Source organism: Vanessa atalanta, chromosome 22, assembly GCF_905147765.1.
Source record: "Vanessa atalanta chromosome 22, ilVanAtal1.2, whole genome shotgun sequence".
NCBI classification, from domain to species: Eukaryota; Metazoa; Arthropoda; class Insecta; order Lepidoptera; family Nymphalidae; genus Vanessa; species Vanessa atalanta.
In genome coordinates, this window is record NC_061892.1 from 8,318,765 (window position 1) to 8,336,395 (window position 17,631).

Below are 17,631 nucleotides of genomic sequence, written 5' to 3' on the forward strand. Positions count from 1 at the left end.
AAATAATTATATCTTATCTACAGTACAAAGTAAGCAAACTTTAAGAGTTCCCTGACCTCACTTACCTGTGAGTATATACTGTGGTCGCTGATCAGTGATGTGACATGACATATGATATTGACAGTTAACGTTACGTTTGGCTATTGACCGGCGACCGCCAAAATTTAATGATCATTGTGAATGTCAAAAGTCTTAGAAAAAGAAACGCGTTGTTACCTATTTGTATGATATCTATCTTTTTGTACTTGGGTATTTGGACTTAAATGAACTAAACAAACCTTAATCTGAAATATAAAAATTAATATGTCACTCTTGGAGGATGTTTTTCTCCAAGATGAAGCAAATGAAGCCCAGGAATTAGAAAGGGTTATAGAAGGCGACGAATTTGAAGAAAGACCTCGTTCAGATAGCGATGAAAACAGCGAAAAAGAAGACGAAGCAGGTACATCACTTTGTTCTATTAGCATTCACACTTTAAAACCATTTCTTAAATTATTGGACCTACACTTTTGTGGCAATGTTTGTATTGAGGGGGAACAAAAGCAAGTTTGTAAAGGAGACTATTTATCCTTTTTAAATATATTTTATACTCTTAATAGTTTGTACCTTATGATCATTTTTAGTGAACAAAGTTATTAGTCTATAATTCTTGTTATTAAAATGTATTTGCCATTAGCCATATTAGACTATTCTAATAGAAAAAGGGTGTGCACTAACAGTTAACCATTAACCGCTTACTTCAACTTTCATTTTCTATAGGAGATTATTTCAGCCTAGGTTCACCAAGGAAACTGATACAATTTTTCAATTTATCTTATATTTTTGTATAAGCTAAAGATAATATTCTTATTTTTGTAATTTAATAAGTATCAATATCATATTGTACTGCACTTAATGAACAAACCAAAATAAAAACAAAATATTTTTCATTAACTATGTGTACTAATTTATTTCCATTTTAGAGGAAGATAAAAGACGAGTCGATCCAACCACAACTAAGTCCAGACGTGTAATTAAAAATCCAAGATTTGTTTTAAACCCAGCAAGGCTCATGGGACCTAGGGGTATACAAGTTATACCTGATCACTTCAAGGATTTCAAATTTAAAGGTGATATTTGTTCAAAATGAAAGGAATAGACAATAATATAAACAATTTATTGAATTTATTTTAAAGTTTGGGAAACATTTTGAAAACTATTTGGACATGAATAATATAGAAAATGTATGTTAAATAATAACTCATTAAATGACTTTTCACATCTATAAAGCCCACAAATGCCCTAACATTGAGCAAACACTTCCTTTCCTCTGTTATGAATAGGAATATATCAAATCATTATAAAGTAGTTAAATTGTCTATGTCTTAATCTCACTGTATTTTATTAGTGATATTTGATCACTTGTTTGAGGGGCTCAGTGCAAACCCGCCTGAATAGGTACCCACTACCAATAAATTACATCGAATTCTACTGTGAAACAGCAATACTTGGTATTGCCATGTTCCAATTTGAAACGTGAGTGAGACAGGGCCACTACAGACACAAAAGACATGACAACTTATTTGCGAACCTTGGGAAGGTTGATGGAATACCAACGGCCAATAGCAAAATAATACAGTTAACAATATTGCTTTGAATGGTAATGTATGACATAAACAATCCTTTTTTTTCAACAGGTAAGGGACACGAAAAAGAGGACTTAGATTTAGTGCTCAAAAAGCTAGAACACTGGGCATACAGATTATACCCTAAGTTTCAGTTTGAAGATTGCTTGAAGAAAATTGAAACACTAGGGAAAAAGAGACCTGTTATGGTTTGTGGAACTCATTTTCATTTCAATGACTAATAGATGGATAGAACTAGTAATTTTTTTTAAGAAGACTCCATAACAAATTTTATGTTATGAAATTGAGAAAATTGTGCCATACAGTTTTTACTTTTTTAATTCTATGTATAATATTCATAAAAAGTTTAATATTTTGCATTTCGAAACATGGTTAAACTAGAAGGTGAAAAAGGTAGAATATTCATTACAAAAAAAAAAATCAATCACATAAAACAATTTTATACAATCCAAATCCATATATAATTATTATACATATTATAATTGGGAAAGTAGCCAAAGCCGAGGGGGAATGCTAGTTACAAACCTTAAAATATTGCAGGTACATCTGCACAAAATAAGAACAGATCAATATCTGACTGAGGAAACTGTGGTTCAAAAGGATTCTAGTGATGAGGAAGCACCCCCAGAGGATGAATTTGATAAATTACTACAGCAACAAATTGAGTTGGCAAGATCAACTCCCGCCCCAGGGTCTGTTAAGAAAGTGCCGATTAGCCCCATTAAAGAAAACAGGTAAGAAGATATACTATTTTATAAGTTAAACAGTAAAGATTATTTGAAAAAAAAAAAACCGTAGCCCGTATGACTCGTGATGACTCGAGATGCGATGCGGGAAAAACGGAAACCTCGAAATGCACGCCTTATGCATAGTATTTAAAAGTTTTAACAATCTTTCCAATGAAAATAACTTTAGAAGTAAAAATTCTTTGGGTGCTCTGAGAATAAAATTACAAGGTCGAAAAGTGTTTGAATGTATTAATTATTGTATATGTTTAATCGTATCTTTTGAATGAAATATTTATCATCCTAACGATGTTTATAATAATTTCCTTATGAACAATTTAACCTGATATTGAGCCAATCCATAAGTATATCATTAATTTTATTTAATCATTAGCAATATGCTCCAAAACCTTCTCTTCAAAGGGAGAGGAGGCCTTAGCCCAGGAGTGCGAAATTTACAGGCTGTTAATGTGAAAAAAAAGAAAAAAAATACATAGAATCAATGAAAACTTCACAAACATATTCTTATAAATTTAACTTCAATATTTTGTTGCAGATCTTTAATTATGCCAAAAGCGACTTCATCACCATCCATCAGTGAAGAACAAAGAGAGAGAATGTTGAAAAACAGAAAACTCGCCGAAGAAAAGCGCTTAGCACGGCTTAAAAACCTTTCAAATGCAAATATTAATGTTTCGGAAAGTCAAAGTACAGAGGTTATAGAAACAGCAAATCTACAAAATGGTAATGATAATATTGAAAATATGAATATTAATCCAAGAACAGATGATATAGTCGAAGTTAATACAGAAATACCAATTAGAAGACACAATAGATCTAATGTTATCGACAGTTCAGATGAAGATGAAATAACGACAGTTAATGAATCAATTACGGCTGATGTACATATACACAGGCCAATAGATCATGGGACAAGGAAAGATAATTCTATCACAAAAAAAGCTCAAGATAATGACATTGTTTCTGAAATTAATGAAGATATTGAGCAAGTTCCAGGGAATTCGCATACAGAGAATGCAAATACATTAAAACACGATTTTATTGAAAGCGAAAATAATTATTCTGAAAATGTTACAAAGACAGATAATTCTATCGACAATATAGAAAAAACTCCATCTTGTAATCAAAATGACGATAATGACATTATTACCGAAATGATTGATGAAGTTCCAGTTGAAAGTAGAATTAGTCATTCAGATATTGTTGAAACCGATATACAAGAAACAGATAAAATTAATCAAATTGTGAACTCGACTGACACTAAAGATACAAATGAAGACCAAGTAAATATTCTTAATCAAGAAGCAGTTGTTAATCACAAAGATGATGTTGAAATTATTGAAGATTTAATGGATGTTGATTTTAGTGATGATTTTTAAAATAAAACTGATAAAGTATGTTGTTTCTTTTTTCTAAGTATTCATTGGGACTATTCTGGAGTGTAATATTTCTGTTAATGTCTAATGAGATCTGAGCAGACACCATATTCGTCTAGAAAATCACTGAAATCTTATTGTGGTTTTGTTACAAATTTATTAAGTTCTGGAGATGTTATAAGTAGTAATACAACTTCTTCTCTTGTACTTTTGAATTAGATTTTTATATAAATTAAGCATCTAAAATTCCCTATGAAAATACAAACAAGTTTATCAAAAAAAAATTCATTACTTTTGAATCAAGCTCAAGAAATTCTTAAAATATGCAAGTGGGAGAGAGACACGAATACTGTTCCTAAACTTTCATATTATCTTATGGTTATCTAATCTTCCAAATTTCACATTGCTAGCTATTTATTAAGCTATAGAATATAAATGGAATTAATCAAGGTTAACTGTTTACAAGCTTTCTGGTGCTCAGGTCTGACACTCCAAGTATATTGAGAATTTCTGGCTAAAAAAACAAAATGAAATTAAAGAGATAAACCTAGGTTTATTTACCGGGTTAGGAGGGATTGCTGTCTACAGCATGGGTATGAAAGGCTGTGTTATCGTGACATCCACAACCTCTCCCTTTCTGTGTTACATTTGAGGCTCCTCAAGAGATGATTAAAACTTATACAAAAACTGAATGAACAATTAAAAAACACCATTGTAAATTTTAAAAATTTATTCACGAGATCGCAAACGAAAACAGAACTTATCACAGTATGATTATGATTTCATTTCGCATGCTCTTAAACTGTTTACATAAATAACCTTAATTATATTACAAAATGCGTGATCTTTGTATGACATAAAAACCGGGTATAGATTTATGTAACTATAAAACAATATTAAACTAACTAAATCATGGAAGTATAAAATCCCTTTTAAAACGAGACGGGCCTATTTCAAGCAAAATGACATTTAGCCTTTACATTAATTTTCTCTTTTAATATGTTTACCCAAACGTCAGAGTTAGATAGCTGGAAAGTAAAATTTCTATATAATTTGCTCATGTGACAATTTAACCTACTTCAGCCCAAGTAAGACTTATTACAAATTTAAAGCGCTGTAACGCTTAAAACGCAGCAGCCTTACTAATGACTAATCCAAATCAACTCGTACCTCCAATCATCACATGAGCAGATCTTACATATATCGAAATGTTACCGAAGCGTTCTAACCATCATTCGATTCCAAAAATATTCAAGCCATTACATTATTTCCCGATTAAAATGTTAAAGCAATATTAAATATTACCTATAACATCTAATTAATTATATTTAACAAACATCGTACCAATTAAGAAAAAAAATATTTTTTGACCCATGACTTAATACTTTAAAATCTACAATTACATGAACAATATTTCTATACCTAATACAGATAACTATTTTTATACCATATAATTAATAAATGGCAAATTTTAAAAGCAAAAACGATCACGAAAATATTAACAAAAGGACAAAATGTTCATTTCCTCTGTACATACTTTTTTAATATCATCAAAATATACGTAATTCTAACACAGCTAAACTAGTTATATAAGTTATATACAATTAATATTTGGTTTAACGTCAGTTCATACGTTTAAAACATTCATACAACCATATATTTCGCGGTAAAACTTTTTTTTTTTTAATAATATGTATGCCATTAACTGAATTAGGGGCACTCAGGAATAATAAAAAGATATAATGCTGACCGATTATATGACAATAAATCTCAATATTTAAATCCATTTAAATGGAATTGTCAATATTTATTGCCATATGTTTGTATTAAAATTTCTCGTTTATATGTAATCGAATCCTCAAACAGTGGTCTGCCTCAATCTTCCAAATTAATCAAAAGCAAAAAAACTTCAACAACCCTACCCAAGAACTATATCAAATATAAATCGGAAGGAAAATGTCAAAGCCTTGATAATATAATGAAATTTAATTACAAGGATTTTTCTCCACCATTCTTAATTTCATACAAAATGGTTTTGAATTCCATGACCTAACGTCAGATGTATTGTAAAACCCCTAAACACAATTTGAGATTGACCAATCTACATGACCAATCATGTTCAATGTGTCCGATAATTGGGCCGCCATTTGGCACTTTTGACACATTGACAATAAATGTCGCAACTGTCAAAGAATCGAAGAATCAAATCGCGCATTATTCCCGTCAATTTAGTGTTGCTAGATTTGATTATTTAATAATTATTTGAATGTCACTCAAAGGTCACAAAGCTTCACCTTCAGCGAAGTTATATATCACGGCTTTGACAATAACTCGAAATATATAATAAATATATTTTTTTTCGAAGATAATTCAACATGCTCACATATATACAGTGTTTGTAAAGCAATTACGTTTTCACTGGTATTTCATCGAGCTAGGCAAGCAAGTATATGATATTAAAAAGTTATTTGTATCATTTTTATATTTTTAAGAAATCAATATGAAGTCTCTTTTTAAATACTTGAATGGTGTTAAGAGATCTAAATCGCTTTAAAAGAAACATTAATTTGTATCCGGTATTAATGACGCGAAAAATGACGTGAATATCATCCAAGTAACCGATAGCAACGATTGTTGATTATCGTTATCATTTTCTTGCTGTTCGTTCGGTTGTCGACTGCCTTGATTTGGTTCCTGGTCGTCGTTATTTTGCGGTTCGTTTCTTTGTCCGTTGCGCGGTTCGTTACGGCGTTGCCCGTTATTTACAGGATTCACGTTCAAGTCGCGGAAGAAGCCGATTTGGTGTCTGCAATTAAATAATTACTTACTGTTATAGTATACTGTTTCCTTAATATTAGACCGATTAATTTAAATACTTATGCTTATATAAGCATCAACATTATAAACGTTTCTTGTTGCTATTACACCATATTTTTTACAATTGCAACTTTAAGTGACAAGGGTTGCCAGAAATAGAATAAGGAACGTTTCGTAACCTTTAAATGTTAGTCGAATTTTCCCCTTGGTTAGTCATTGAGTACTATTACAATATGAATTATCTACTTACAAATAACCAGCTGCCGCCAACAATATAACGAGCAGAAGTCTCGCAGGGCTTCCGTACAAGCAGAACAACGACAAGAGTATCGCAAATCTTGAAGCCGCATACAAATGGTCCAGCCAGTCTCTCGCTGCGCCCTCATCTAGTTCTGGCTCTGGTGCCTCCGCTGGTGGTGGTGGGGCTTCTGTTGCGGGTGGAATCGCGGTGTCAGTAGCCATTGCTTGTCTCCTGAAAAGTGAAGTTGTAATTATAATTTCGTCTAATAATGCACATTTTAAGTACTTTGGTAATTTAAAGTACTGTTTTTTCGTTATTTATTTATACAAAGTTTATATAAAAAACAATAGTAATATTTTGGTGTCTATTCAACTCTGTGATTGTAAAAAATAATTGATGAATATTCGGTCTAAGTTAATAGCGTAACAAGTTTTAAAATGATGAATGAAATTTACTTGAGTGGATTTCAAATAAATTGATTGCGTTAATTGGGTTGACATTGAACTGGTATAAAATTCAGTCGTAAGATATGATCCACTCAAACTTTTTTAAGAGTAAGGTTGGTTTGACATTATTTTCTTCTGAATCTTATTATTATTTTATTAAGGAAAGTAATGTTTTGAGAATTCTTTAAACTCTACAAAAACGAAACAATTTTAATGTCAACGCTCAATATGAACAATTATTAATATTGATCTATTCACTCAAGAAGACGCGCCACTCCACGTTATTATTATCAGTGCGTAAATGAGTGACACTCGTGCCTATAACATGTCATAATGTGCGTGAGACGAATCAGAGTACAGACAGCAAAATAATCAAATTAAGAATACATTTCTTATTTTATTAAAGCATCGATAAGTTAGTGAATATTAGTACTTGAACATTCCATAATTAAATTTATTTATAAATATAAATTAAGTTACAATTGAGTTGTATTTTCCTTCTGCATATGTTGTTGTTATACTGTTTAATTTAATGTGGGTGGAAATAATGTTGAATGATATCATCGATATTTAAATATTTCTACTCACATGTTAGCATATTGCTGCATATATTGCATATATGCCTGTTGCATCATCAGCATATGATTGGCCATAGATGCCGGATCATTCGGAACAGGCAGGTAGCCTTCTCCGAAATTATAGTTAGGATAGGGCGGAACCCTTCCATAGTTGTTAACGAAGGATGTGAGATAGTTCTGCATTTCGACCGTGTGGTTTTGATCATTTTGCCTCATTTCCGGTCTAGGTGTAGTTTCTGCTGGACGCTGTGAATTCTCCGTCGTAACATTTCTCTGTCGCAGACCGTCCGTCTTGGGTACTTCTGGGGTGTTTTCCTGCATTCTTTTCGACGAGCAAACCAAGTGCATAGTATGTGCTATTTGACTTTCATAGTTTCTTAGCACGTCTTTTAAAATGGCGTTGTCCTCTAACAGCTGACCAGAATAGATAATTTTCTGCTCGTCTGCTTTCTGTAACGGAACAAAATTTCTGTTACATTTTTTTTTGTCTGTATCTATATTAAGTACCTACTAGCTACCCGTCCCGTCATCACACGATACAATCATTGTCTATAAACTACCATTAAAACAAAAAAAAATCTTGCTTTTTTTCCACCAGATTGAAAACCAGATGGACCTACGAGAAATGTCTCTTTCTTGCACACCTTTGCTATTTAGAGTAACAAAGACAGAACATATTTTATATAAAATAAATACAAACAAAAATAATTATTTCATGGTTACGACATCTGTTCTATTTAAATATTTTTTGTTCAAAGATCGATAATAAGAAATATACATGAAAAACTTGTTTTAACCTTTGATCCATTAATCGATAGATAAACGGATGTATGAATTAATGCCCGTTATTGTAAGGCTTATGCTACACACTAAGCGATTTTAACGGCGCGTTTTAATAACGGAAATCGCATACGGCCAACGGCGTCAAAAATCAAATGTTTACAGCTCGATCAAGCTATACAACGATTTCTTTCGATTGCATCATTGCAAGCTTAGCTTCTAGTACGCACGTACCTCGTACCTTAATATGTTGATCTTGTTTGCTAATACCGATGACCAAAAACTAATAAAAGCGCATCAAAGGACTATCTATAGCCTCAGAGAAACTAGTGAGAGCTTTCTCGTTGAATACGAATATTGAAGATATTTTTGAATTAATAAAACGGTACGGACGGTACTTTCTTTTCTTTCATAAAGGCCAAAACACAAATACATGATACGACATTGCATGGTGGCAAGATTCGAAGTCGTAGTCGATTAAATATGATAACAATCTCATATGTTTTATCGAAACCCCGAGACGATAAAACAAAAACATAATGTAGATTTATCTATACTAATAGTATAAAATTGTTTTTTTTTTATTAAAGTAAGTACAACTTAAAATAATTCTTGAACCATAACCTACAAAAGAAGTTACAGTAACATCGGTAATTTTATTGACATAAGAAATACGTCAGTCTGAAATAACAATAAGAATGCCTCATACTAACAAACAGAATGCCACGATTTTTTAAATGTTCGCTTAATTTTAAAGTAATTGTGAAAGACTGAAATATCTTTTCGCCGTCAACGAAATTAACTTTTTATTAACGTTTTAAATACAAAGTGAAAGTTAGTATAAAAACGTGTAATCATTACTGGGCTTTACCTACATCACCATTTGCGTGCAACGATATTTTGTACAATATAGACGACGAATGTCAAGAATGTTCTTTTAAATACTAACCAATTTATAAACATTAAACAACATTTTACGACTACGAAATGCTAGGCAGTTAGTTGTTATCAACAAAAAGCGATTATATTTATTAAAAACATGTTCAACGTTTACAGTTATTAATTTACTTTGCTATTGTTTGAATTCGAACACGTATTTCAAGGTTATATTTTTTATTTAAAGAGAAACTACTTTGAGCGTCTTTAGATTGAATTCATTGTTAAATTTAAATTAAAATATTATAGTATTTTGCGTAACGTTTCAATGTTCTATCAGGATCTTAGATCCAAAGTAGAAGGCAGACGGCGCACGCGGAGTTTTCAATAAAGCGAAGCACCATGTAGAACAATGATAAGAACGTTGATTTACAAAGATGTGTGTGTGACCTTGTTTCACAACCAAGTACAAACTGCTGTTGCTACTGAATAGTTTTTACCCTATTTTTGCATATTAAAAATAATATCAAGAAGTTATTAATATTATTTTTTAATAGAATAATTAAAAATATACGTATATTTTTCACAAACTGGTTAAATAGAGAGAAGGTAAGTCCTGGTTAACTAGTAAGACCGGGCAAATTAAAGTTATGCTGGTAACAATACTATAAATTGCTTTAGTTTTGTTTACAAATATCCCACTGGATGGCATTTTAAAACAATAATTGATTATTATTTTGTAATGTCTAGCGCGTCCGGTTTCTCGTATAGCAATTAAAATAAATTTCAAAATCATCTTTCTTTATTCTCGTGAGAGATTTTTTTATTTCTTATTTGATTGATTACAAAATCAAGTTTGACTCATTAAATTGAGTATTGACTAATTTTATTGACCGATCAAATTGACGTAAAATTTGTCAATTCAAATAAAAACACTATCGCTGATTTTAGCTGCTTCCATTCAAAAAATACATGTCTGTTACACGTATTTTTAAAAATTCTAAAACGCGCGGTCTATTCTGAAGGCTTGAAGTTAGTGAAGAGGGCTGAGCAGAAACATATTTTGGGAAAAACAGCGTGGGTTTCTACCCTTTAATTATGACTAGATTAGAATTTTAATTATGTAAATGGTGGTTTACCGTTATTATCGATTGTAAATGGGATTTTTGTTCAATGTATCGTGTCTATGGCATTCTTTGGTGTGTAAATGCTATCAATATTTTTTACTCAATGTACTTAATAAAATATTATATTTACATACTAAATATAAAATTAATTTAATGTTTAAACATCGTAGAAAAATCTGACTGTTTCCCCTATCCAATTTTAAGAGCGAAAAATCGAGCAATTTTCGAAGCGATTATCAATAACAGTTGAAAAAAAAATCAACAAACATTTTGATTCTGATGATCAATCCAATACTACTGAATATATCAATATTTAAATTCGAATAAAGGAAAACATTCACGGAACTAACTAATCTCGTTGTAAAATCATAAATTACAAGTTGCAAAGTCTATTTAAAATAAATTGAGATTCGATTTAAGATGACCTCTGACCTAGACTGGTAAATGAGGCCACCATGTAGAATGTTGTATAAAATAATTGGAAAATTTATTATTTATTATAAGATATATAAAAAGACACAGTAATCTTTGTAGATTCTAGTCTAGTTAGACATCACATATTTTAAAGATCCCACATAATCTTGACACGACAAAACATACAAGATTGCTGAGAATACTCGCTGTATCAAGAGAAACAGCAATTTGTCAAATGACGCATCTTAGCACTTTTTGTAGCTGTAAAGTGAGGATTTTGCACCAATTTTATAAGTGATGATGAGACATCAGTTTGAGCCCCAATTAAAGCAAAAGTTCTGGCACAAGCAAGCAATAAAGAAAGAATTAGATTAGACAACAATGAACATATTTTGGGCCAAAAAATATGCGTTTTGGCGTAGTTTGGACCTCTCATCATATTATACATTTAAATTTTTAACTCCTGGTAGGCTGACTTAGTTTGTGCATACTTTAAGTAAGTAAAATAATGTTATTCCATTGAAGAAATGGATTAATATGAATTTAAAAAAATAAAATGGTATCTTTTATTATTTTTTCAAACAGACTCTGTATTTATGCATGTAAAATAAAAATATTATTTACAATAATTATTGTAAATAATAATTTCATCAACCTTGAATTTTTATGATTGCTTACTAAATAAATAATGCAATCTCGGACGTATGTATGATTGATAAAAACTCAAGATTACAGACTCAAATTAGATAAACAATGACATATATCATATAATTAATGACTTCAAAATAAGTAATAAATATTCCAGAGTTAATATTGAATTTTTAAAGACATTGCATTGACCTATAGATTTTAGCTCTTGAAAGAACATAAAACATCAATCACATCTTTGGCTTACTGTGAGAATCATTTAAGTACAACAATTTATTAATTACCTACATTGATTGTTATGAATTATTTATCTATCTATAAAGTACATACATTATTATTTTTCAATATAACAATATCATATCAGCTATAGCATATGTGTGCTTGATATAAATCATATTGAGACTTAGCAATCGGTGTGTTTACTTTGTGAATAATCACACTATACTGTTATATAATCACTCTTAATTTAACTTTTATGGTAGAATACTCTTGCAAAATTTATTTTCGTAATTTTAAAATTATATTATTTGTAAGACAATAATTTAATGCTCAACATACCTAAAAGGTAATTTATTGTTAAAAACAATTTTATTGTTTTGTCGTTTAATCTATATATAATTATATGAAAATACATATTTTTTTTAATTAAATATTCATATATGTATCATGAAGGAAAATTAATTTTAAATTAGTTTGTTTCAATAATACTTTTCAAAATTACATTACGTACAATTTGATGGTATATGTTATTATTTCAAGCACTTAAAATTGCTACATACTTATTTACATGACATAGATTTCTGATAAGTGTGTGTACTATAATTTATATATGCAATGCAATAAATTTTATTTGTGATTATATTTGTCAAATATTAAATACTTTATTTATCATTAGTATGTAAAATATTTCACATCTATCTTAATGCCTGGAGACTGACTGGTGCTGATTTTTAGCCAAGAGAATCAGAATTAGATTCAATGAGGAAATGCTAGTATTATAGATATAGTCACAATTGTAGCACTACAATTAACTTATATATTTAATATATTATTTAAGTTCTGATTATCTCAAATAATTGTCATGTAAATAAAAGTATTAATAATAATTTAATTTCAAAAGATTGGCAAAAACGTACCATTTTTTCCCCTTTTCTGTGGTGTATCTAGTTAGGCAAGTTAATTATGTTAACTATGTTTAATTTATTTTTAATACGGTTACACAAGCTATTTATTCTTACATCATTTTTTAAATTTTTTAAATGAAATTTCGTATTTGAAAATGCCATATAGTTGTACATATTATGGTCAGTTGCAACTACGTAGGAGTTTAATGATAAAATGATTGAATTTATTTAGTTTGTTATTAGAACTTTTTTGTTTGTATCCGAGGAACGATAACAAATAAAATATTACCGGTTTGCTAGGATAAACTTCAGATAGGTGTCCTTTGAGTTGTCTGACTGTCCATGAAGACTCACACTCGATATTCTGATCATCAATTTGCTGATTAGGCGCCTTTACAATCAGTGTCACGTTATCTGGTATCATATTTGATCAATTGTCACACTGTTAGATAATAAAAAACTCTTATTTCCACTCTGTATTGTACTATAAAATGGAATTCGTATAGTAGATATATTATTTGTATGATGTAATATAAGTCAAACTAAGTGGTACAACTGTTATCAACACAGCACTGATCAAATATAATTGGATTATACGTAAATAAATACTCGCTAAAATAATTTAAGAGACCCCAGTACTTGTCAATTTGCCATCAAATTATCTGTCCGTTTTTCATTGGTCCAGTAATGAATATGAATTTGAGATTGTAGTTAGTTGTTTTCGTTGATGTTAAATCTCTCTTGTGATTGGCTTAAACTGCTTTACTAAAATATAAAGGTAATATGATTGGTTGCTTGTAAAAAAGGTTTCATTACAACATTGTTATTATTATAAGGGAAAACATACATCAATTGTTGGCATAAAATTTTGTTTTAAGTGGTTTTCAAATATTCACTTTTCATCGAAGATAATTATTTGATGATGATTTTTTCAATATTTTAATTGAGAACATTTCATAGTAAATATTACTAAAATAAAAATAACTCAAAGTTTGAGTAGTACGGTTATTTAGTTACAGAAATGTATTATTTTTTAATATACTAGGTACAGTTACAAGTGATACACACCGAATCGAATACAAAAAATCGAATATATTTTGCCTAGTTTCAACAAATGGGTAGCTTTTTGTCAACTCTAATAAAATTATATAATATAATATTACATTTTATGTATGTTTATTTGTATTAATCTTTAAAATATAAATTAAATATTAATATTCGATTCTAATGTAACTTAAAACACGTTCGTTTTCTTAGAAATTTTAAATTAAAAAAATATATTCATGTTCATTATTTAGTGACCTTATTGTAAGATATTGTAAGGTTTTTCGTAGAAAAGACAGTATTTGCTATTGAACCTTGCGTTTTTTTTTAGATATTATCATGTAAATGGCAATATTTTTTAGGACTGTAATCGCATAATTCTGTTTCATATTCATACTGACAACTCACTGTCAATTTACTGTTTGTTGATTTTTTTTCGTTGTAATTTTAATCAACATTTATAAACTTGAAATTTTTAAGAAACGACCACAATACTTTATAGAGTTTATCTATGAATATTTTAAATACAGCTCCCAAAATATTAAAATATATAATGATATATTTCTCCATAACCTTAAAATAATATTAGAAAGAATAAGAATACAAAGTTTAGTCAGAATGGGTGTTACAGTGTTAGTGTTTTCTGAATAATAAAGCTATTTTAATTTGTTTATTATTCAATGAGAATATAAAGTAAAATATATAATATACAGTTTGCAGCAGTATCCAGTACCCGAGAATAAAACCGGCACATACGTAATAGAATTATTAACGAAAAGAATATTAGCTCTTGGCGCAACACAACAGGGACAGTTTCTTGTGGATTGCGAAAGTTATCTTTCACTTCCCCAAATGGGTAATGATCTTCCCTTCTAATTACGTAAATTACATTTTAATAAATATTAAATCATTTTAATACACATAAATTAGTCTATAAATTTATCTCTATCGACAAGTTTTTTCTAACATTAAATTTTGCACAATGTCCATATTTTTAGATTGATGCATTATATAGTATCCTGAAAACAATACATTGACATAAATATTAACTTGAAAACTATATAATCAATTGTTTTTCCATTAAATCTAGTACAACACAAAGAAATTGTAACTATGTTTGTGGTTAGTTTTGTTTCATGTCCCTAAATGTATTCCACAGTATCAAATAAAATGTGAGTTGATATGTCTATTTTAAGGTACAACAAAGACTGTTCACATCCTTCATAATTCAGAGCAACCAGCATCTGTTTTTTCAATACTAGAGAGTGGTACAAAAAATATCCATGTCATAGCTGATGGATTGTTCGACTTATTAATGATGAAACTCTCCCAACACTATACATCTAAAAAACAAACAAAAATAGAAAGCAAAGGCCCAAGATTTGAGCTTGGTGACTTCTGCGTGAAACTGGGCTCAGTAACAATGAATCAAAGTTTTAAAGGTGTTCTTGTTGAGGTGGGTGTATTTCATTTATAGCTTTCTTATATATATATATATTAATAAATATATGTATACTGTTCATATACCAAATATTTATTCTGATTACTTAGATATTTACATAGAAATATAATAAGCATATTTATATTGAGCCTAATTTAAAAAGAATTGTGGTATTGACTTTGAAAACAAACAATGTGTGAATTCAATTTCGAAACACAGGTTACAAAACAATAAATGGCACACAGCCAAAAAAGGTTGTCTAGCTATAAGCAAGCCTACTTTCTCAAATGCCTATCAATCACAATACTATAAGGCAAATAACAAACAACTCATAAAACATTTTTTATTTTGTAGGTAGAGTATCGTCCATGTGTTATGGCAAATGCAGTATGGGGTCTGCTTCGTGAATTCCTACAAGGACTTTTAGGTCCTTCTGTACCTGTCCAGCCGCCGCAACACCTCCTTAGTAGAATGAACGAAATTTATACACCAATTGACACTATTTACCAGTATTTAGAACATTTTAGTGCTTACAGAAAACTTACAGGATTAAGAAGTGCATAGTGTGGGTGATTTTTTTCTTAAGCATATTTGTCTTTTTAAAACGGCAAATCAATGGTCACGTCCGGTTCCTATATTTAAGGATACGTTTTTGATTTAAATAACTAGCTGTTCTTTAAATTAACATTTCATACATTGAAATAAAACTAGTTTTTAATGGATTTAATCGCGTATATTATCTGCCCGTGACCACGAACACTGCAAAGTGCTCGAAACGTCGGGATGTTAAAATAATTAATATACGCGATTAAATCCGTTAAAAACTAGTTTTATTTCAATGTGTAATAATCGCGAAAATCTAAGACAACATCATTTCATACATATTTCGAAACAGACGGATGATTATTTATTTTAAAGTTTTTGAATTGCACATTGTTGATGGTTCGTGAGCAAAATGAGTTGTTTCTTAAATATAGGTAACCATTGTAACTGATTTAAAGTGTTGTTTAATAATATATATAGATAGATTTCGTGTATAAAACTTGTACTATGCACAGTTTGGGATACAGTCGTTCTAGATTGGTCTCACAACTGACAACGCATGTAACAGGTCTTTCAGAAATACAAAAATTGCCTCAATTGCCAAAATAACCTTATAAACCCTTTTTGGGTTGTTTATCTAGCATATAATGATATATTTTATTAAAATATCTGTTACTTAATTTAAAATTAATAAAACCGGCTAAGCTAAGAGACAGAAGTATCGATGTTTGACCTACGTATATTTTCATATTCATCATGTGTATTTCATATTTTCATATCTGAGTCATAAAACACATTATTGTTTTATTATATTAAAGTTAAAAGTCGTAATTTTTAGTCTGTATTTCACGTGACCTAAAACACGAGTAGCACCGTAGAGTAGTAGCACGAGTAGTGTTTCTGGCAAGAAAACCTGTTTAATTTGCCGAAATATATATTTTTGTGGCTTTTTATTAGGAAAATCAATATTTTTAAGTACTTTTTCAAATATAGTAGAATACCATATTGTTTTGATTCATGACGTCACGTTAGGTACTAAACATTATCACGCTTGCCTTTTATACAAAATAACGTACTCGCGGAATCTATCTATATATAAATAAGTTATAAGGTAGTTATAATTAGAATTACATTAGGAATGACTTAAGGAATAAGTCTTTGAAGTTATAATAAATATTCCTAAATTTTTGTATATATATCTACTTTTTGTAATGAAATTTTATTTTAGTTGTAAAAAATTAAAATAACATTTTTTAAGATTTATGAAGTGCAAATTTCTGCATTAAACTTGTTAGTTCGACTAATAAATGTTTTAGTTGAGTTGTTTAGTTGCAAAGAAATTTTAGTTGTGAATTTATAATTAACAAATAATCTCAAACTAAATACAGCAAAATCGAGACTTTGGAAATAAAGTTTATTTAAACAACATTTTGTTTAATTTCTCATCTCATTCCCATCTTGTAAACAAACATTGATAATATAAATACTTCTTATATTTCATAACAATACATAACATTGTATTATGAATGATCGTTAAATCATTCTGAATTATAATTTCATTTTAAGAAGTACATTTGTAAGATAGACATTAACAGTATTAATTGAATAAATTTAATTGTTATTTAAAATGTCTTTTTGGAACTTTAAACTAGTGATTTTAATTGCATTATGCAAAGGTAGGTAGTATTTTAAGTTCATTAATTCGTTTATATTTAACTCTTATGAAGCATTATACTGATATCGTGATCACCCAGTGGTAACTAGACGTGATTTTTAACCGATGATTCGGAATTTAAATAAAAGGC

The 17,631-nt window shown here is 29.5% G+C and overlaps 3 protein-coding genes across 3 annotated transcripts; 2 read left to right on the forward strand and 1 right to left on the reverse strand.

Moving 5' to 3' along the window:
- Nucleotides 1-112: 112 nt before the first annotated feature.
- On the forward strand, nucleotides 113-3,773 carry LOC125072705. Its single transcript, XM_047683379.1, has 5 exons — nucleotides 113-442; nucleotides 963-1,109; nucleotides 1,677-1,813; nucleotides 2,166-2,359; nucleotides 2,907-3,773. Exons 1-5 carry the CDS (start codon nucleotides 304-306, stop codon nucleotides 3,748-3,750), a joined length of 1,461 nt encoding a protein of 486 aa, XP_047539335.1. The 5' UTR covers nucleotides 113-303; the 3' UTR covers nucleotides 3,751-3,773.
- Nucleotides 3,774-4,465: 692 nt separating this feature from the next.
- Nucleotides 4,466-13,440, reverse strand: LOC125072686 (homocysteine-responsive endoplasmic reticulum-resident ubiquitin-like domain member 2 protein). The gene is made up of 4 exons (XM_047683352.1): nucleotides 13,088-13,440; nucleotides 7,840-8,279; nucleotides 6,815-7,036; nucleotides 4,466-6,553 (listed from the first exon to the last, which is right to left on the reverse strand). The coding sequence occupies exons 1-4, from the start codon at nucleotides 13,220-13,222 to the stop codon at nucleotides 6,310-6,312; spliced, it is 1,041 nt and encodes a 346-aa protein (XP_047539308.1). The 5' UTR covers nucleotides 13,223-13,440; the 3' UTR covers nucleotides 4,466-6,309.
- A 797-nt stretch (nucleotides 13,441-14,237) lies between these two features.
- LOC125072687 (mediator of RNA polymerase II transcription subunit 20) lies at nucleotides 14,238-15,974 on the forward strand. The gene is made up of 4 exons (XM_047683353.1): nucleotides 14,238-14,474; nucleotides 14,556-14,698; nucleotides 15,039-15,298; nucleotides 15,638-15,974. Exons 1-4 carry the CDS (start codon nucleotides 14,461-14,463, stop codon nucleotides 15,845-15,847), a joined length of 627 nt encoding a protein of 208 aa, XP_047539309.1. The 5' UTR covers nucleotides 14,238-14,460; the 3' UTR covers nucleotides 15,848-15,974.
- Nucleotides 15,975-17,631: the final 1,657 nt, after the last annotated feature.

Excerpts from the sequence above, each read along its gene's own strand:
- LOC125072705 (XM_047683379.1), top strand. The coding sequence starts at position 304 with ATGTCACTCTTGGAGGATGTTTTTCTCCAAGATGAAGCAAATGAAGCC. Across the intron at positions 443-962 it reads CGAAAAAGAAGACGAAGCAG|AGGAAGATAAAAGACGAGTC; the intron begins GTACATCACTTT and ends TTTCCATTTTAG. Across the intron at positions 2,360-2,906 it reads AGCCCCATTAAAGAAAACAG|ATCTTTAATTATGCCAAAAG; the intron begins GTAAGAAGATAT and ends ATTTTGTTGCAG.
- LOC125072686 (XM_047683352.1), bottom strand. The coding sequence starts at position 13,222 with ATGATACCAGATAACGTGACACTGATTGTAAAGGCGCCTAATCAGCAA. Across the intron at positions 8,280-13,087 it reads AAGTTTATCCTAGCAAACCG|AAAGCAGACGAGCAGAAAAT; the intron begins GTAATATTTTAT and ends GTTCCGTTACAG. Across the intron at positions 7,037-7,839 it reads ATGCAGCAATATGCTAACAT|GAGACAAGCAATGGCTACTG; the intron begins GTGAGTAGAAAT and ends TTCACTTTTCAG.
- LOC125072687 (XM_047683353.1), top strand. Across the intron at positions 14,699-15,038 it reads TCTTTCACTTCCCCAAATGG|GTACAACAAAGACTGTTCAC; the intron begins GTAATGATCTTC and ends GTCTATTTTAAG. Across the intron at positions 15,299-15,637 it reads TTAAAGGTGTTCTTGTTGAG|GTAGAGTATCGTCCATGTGT; the intron begins GTGGGTGTATTT and ends TTTATTTTGTAG.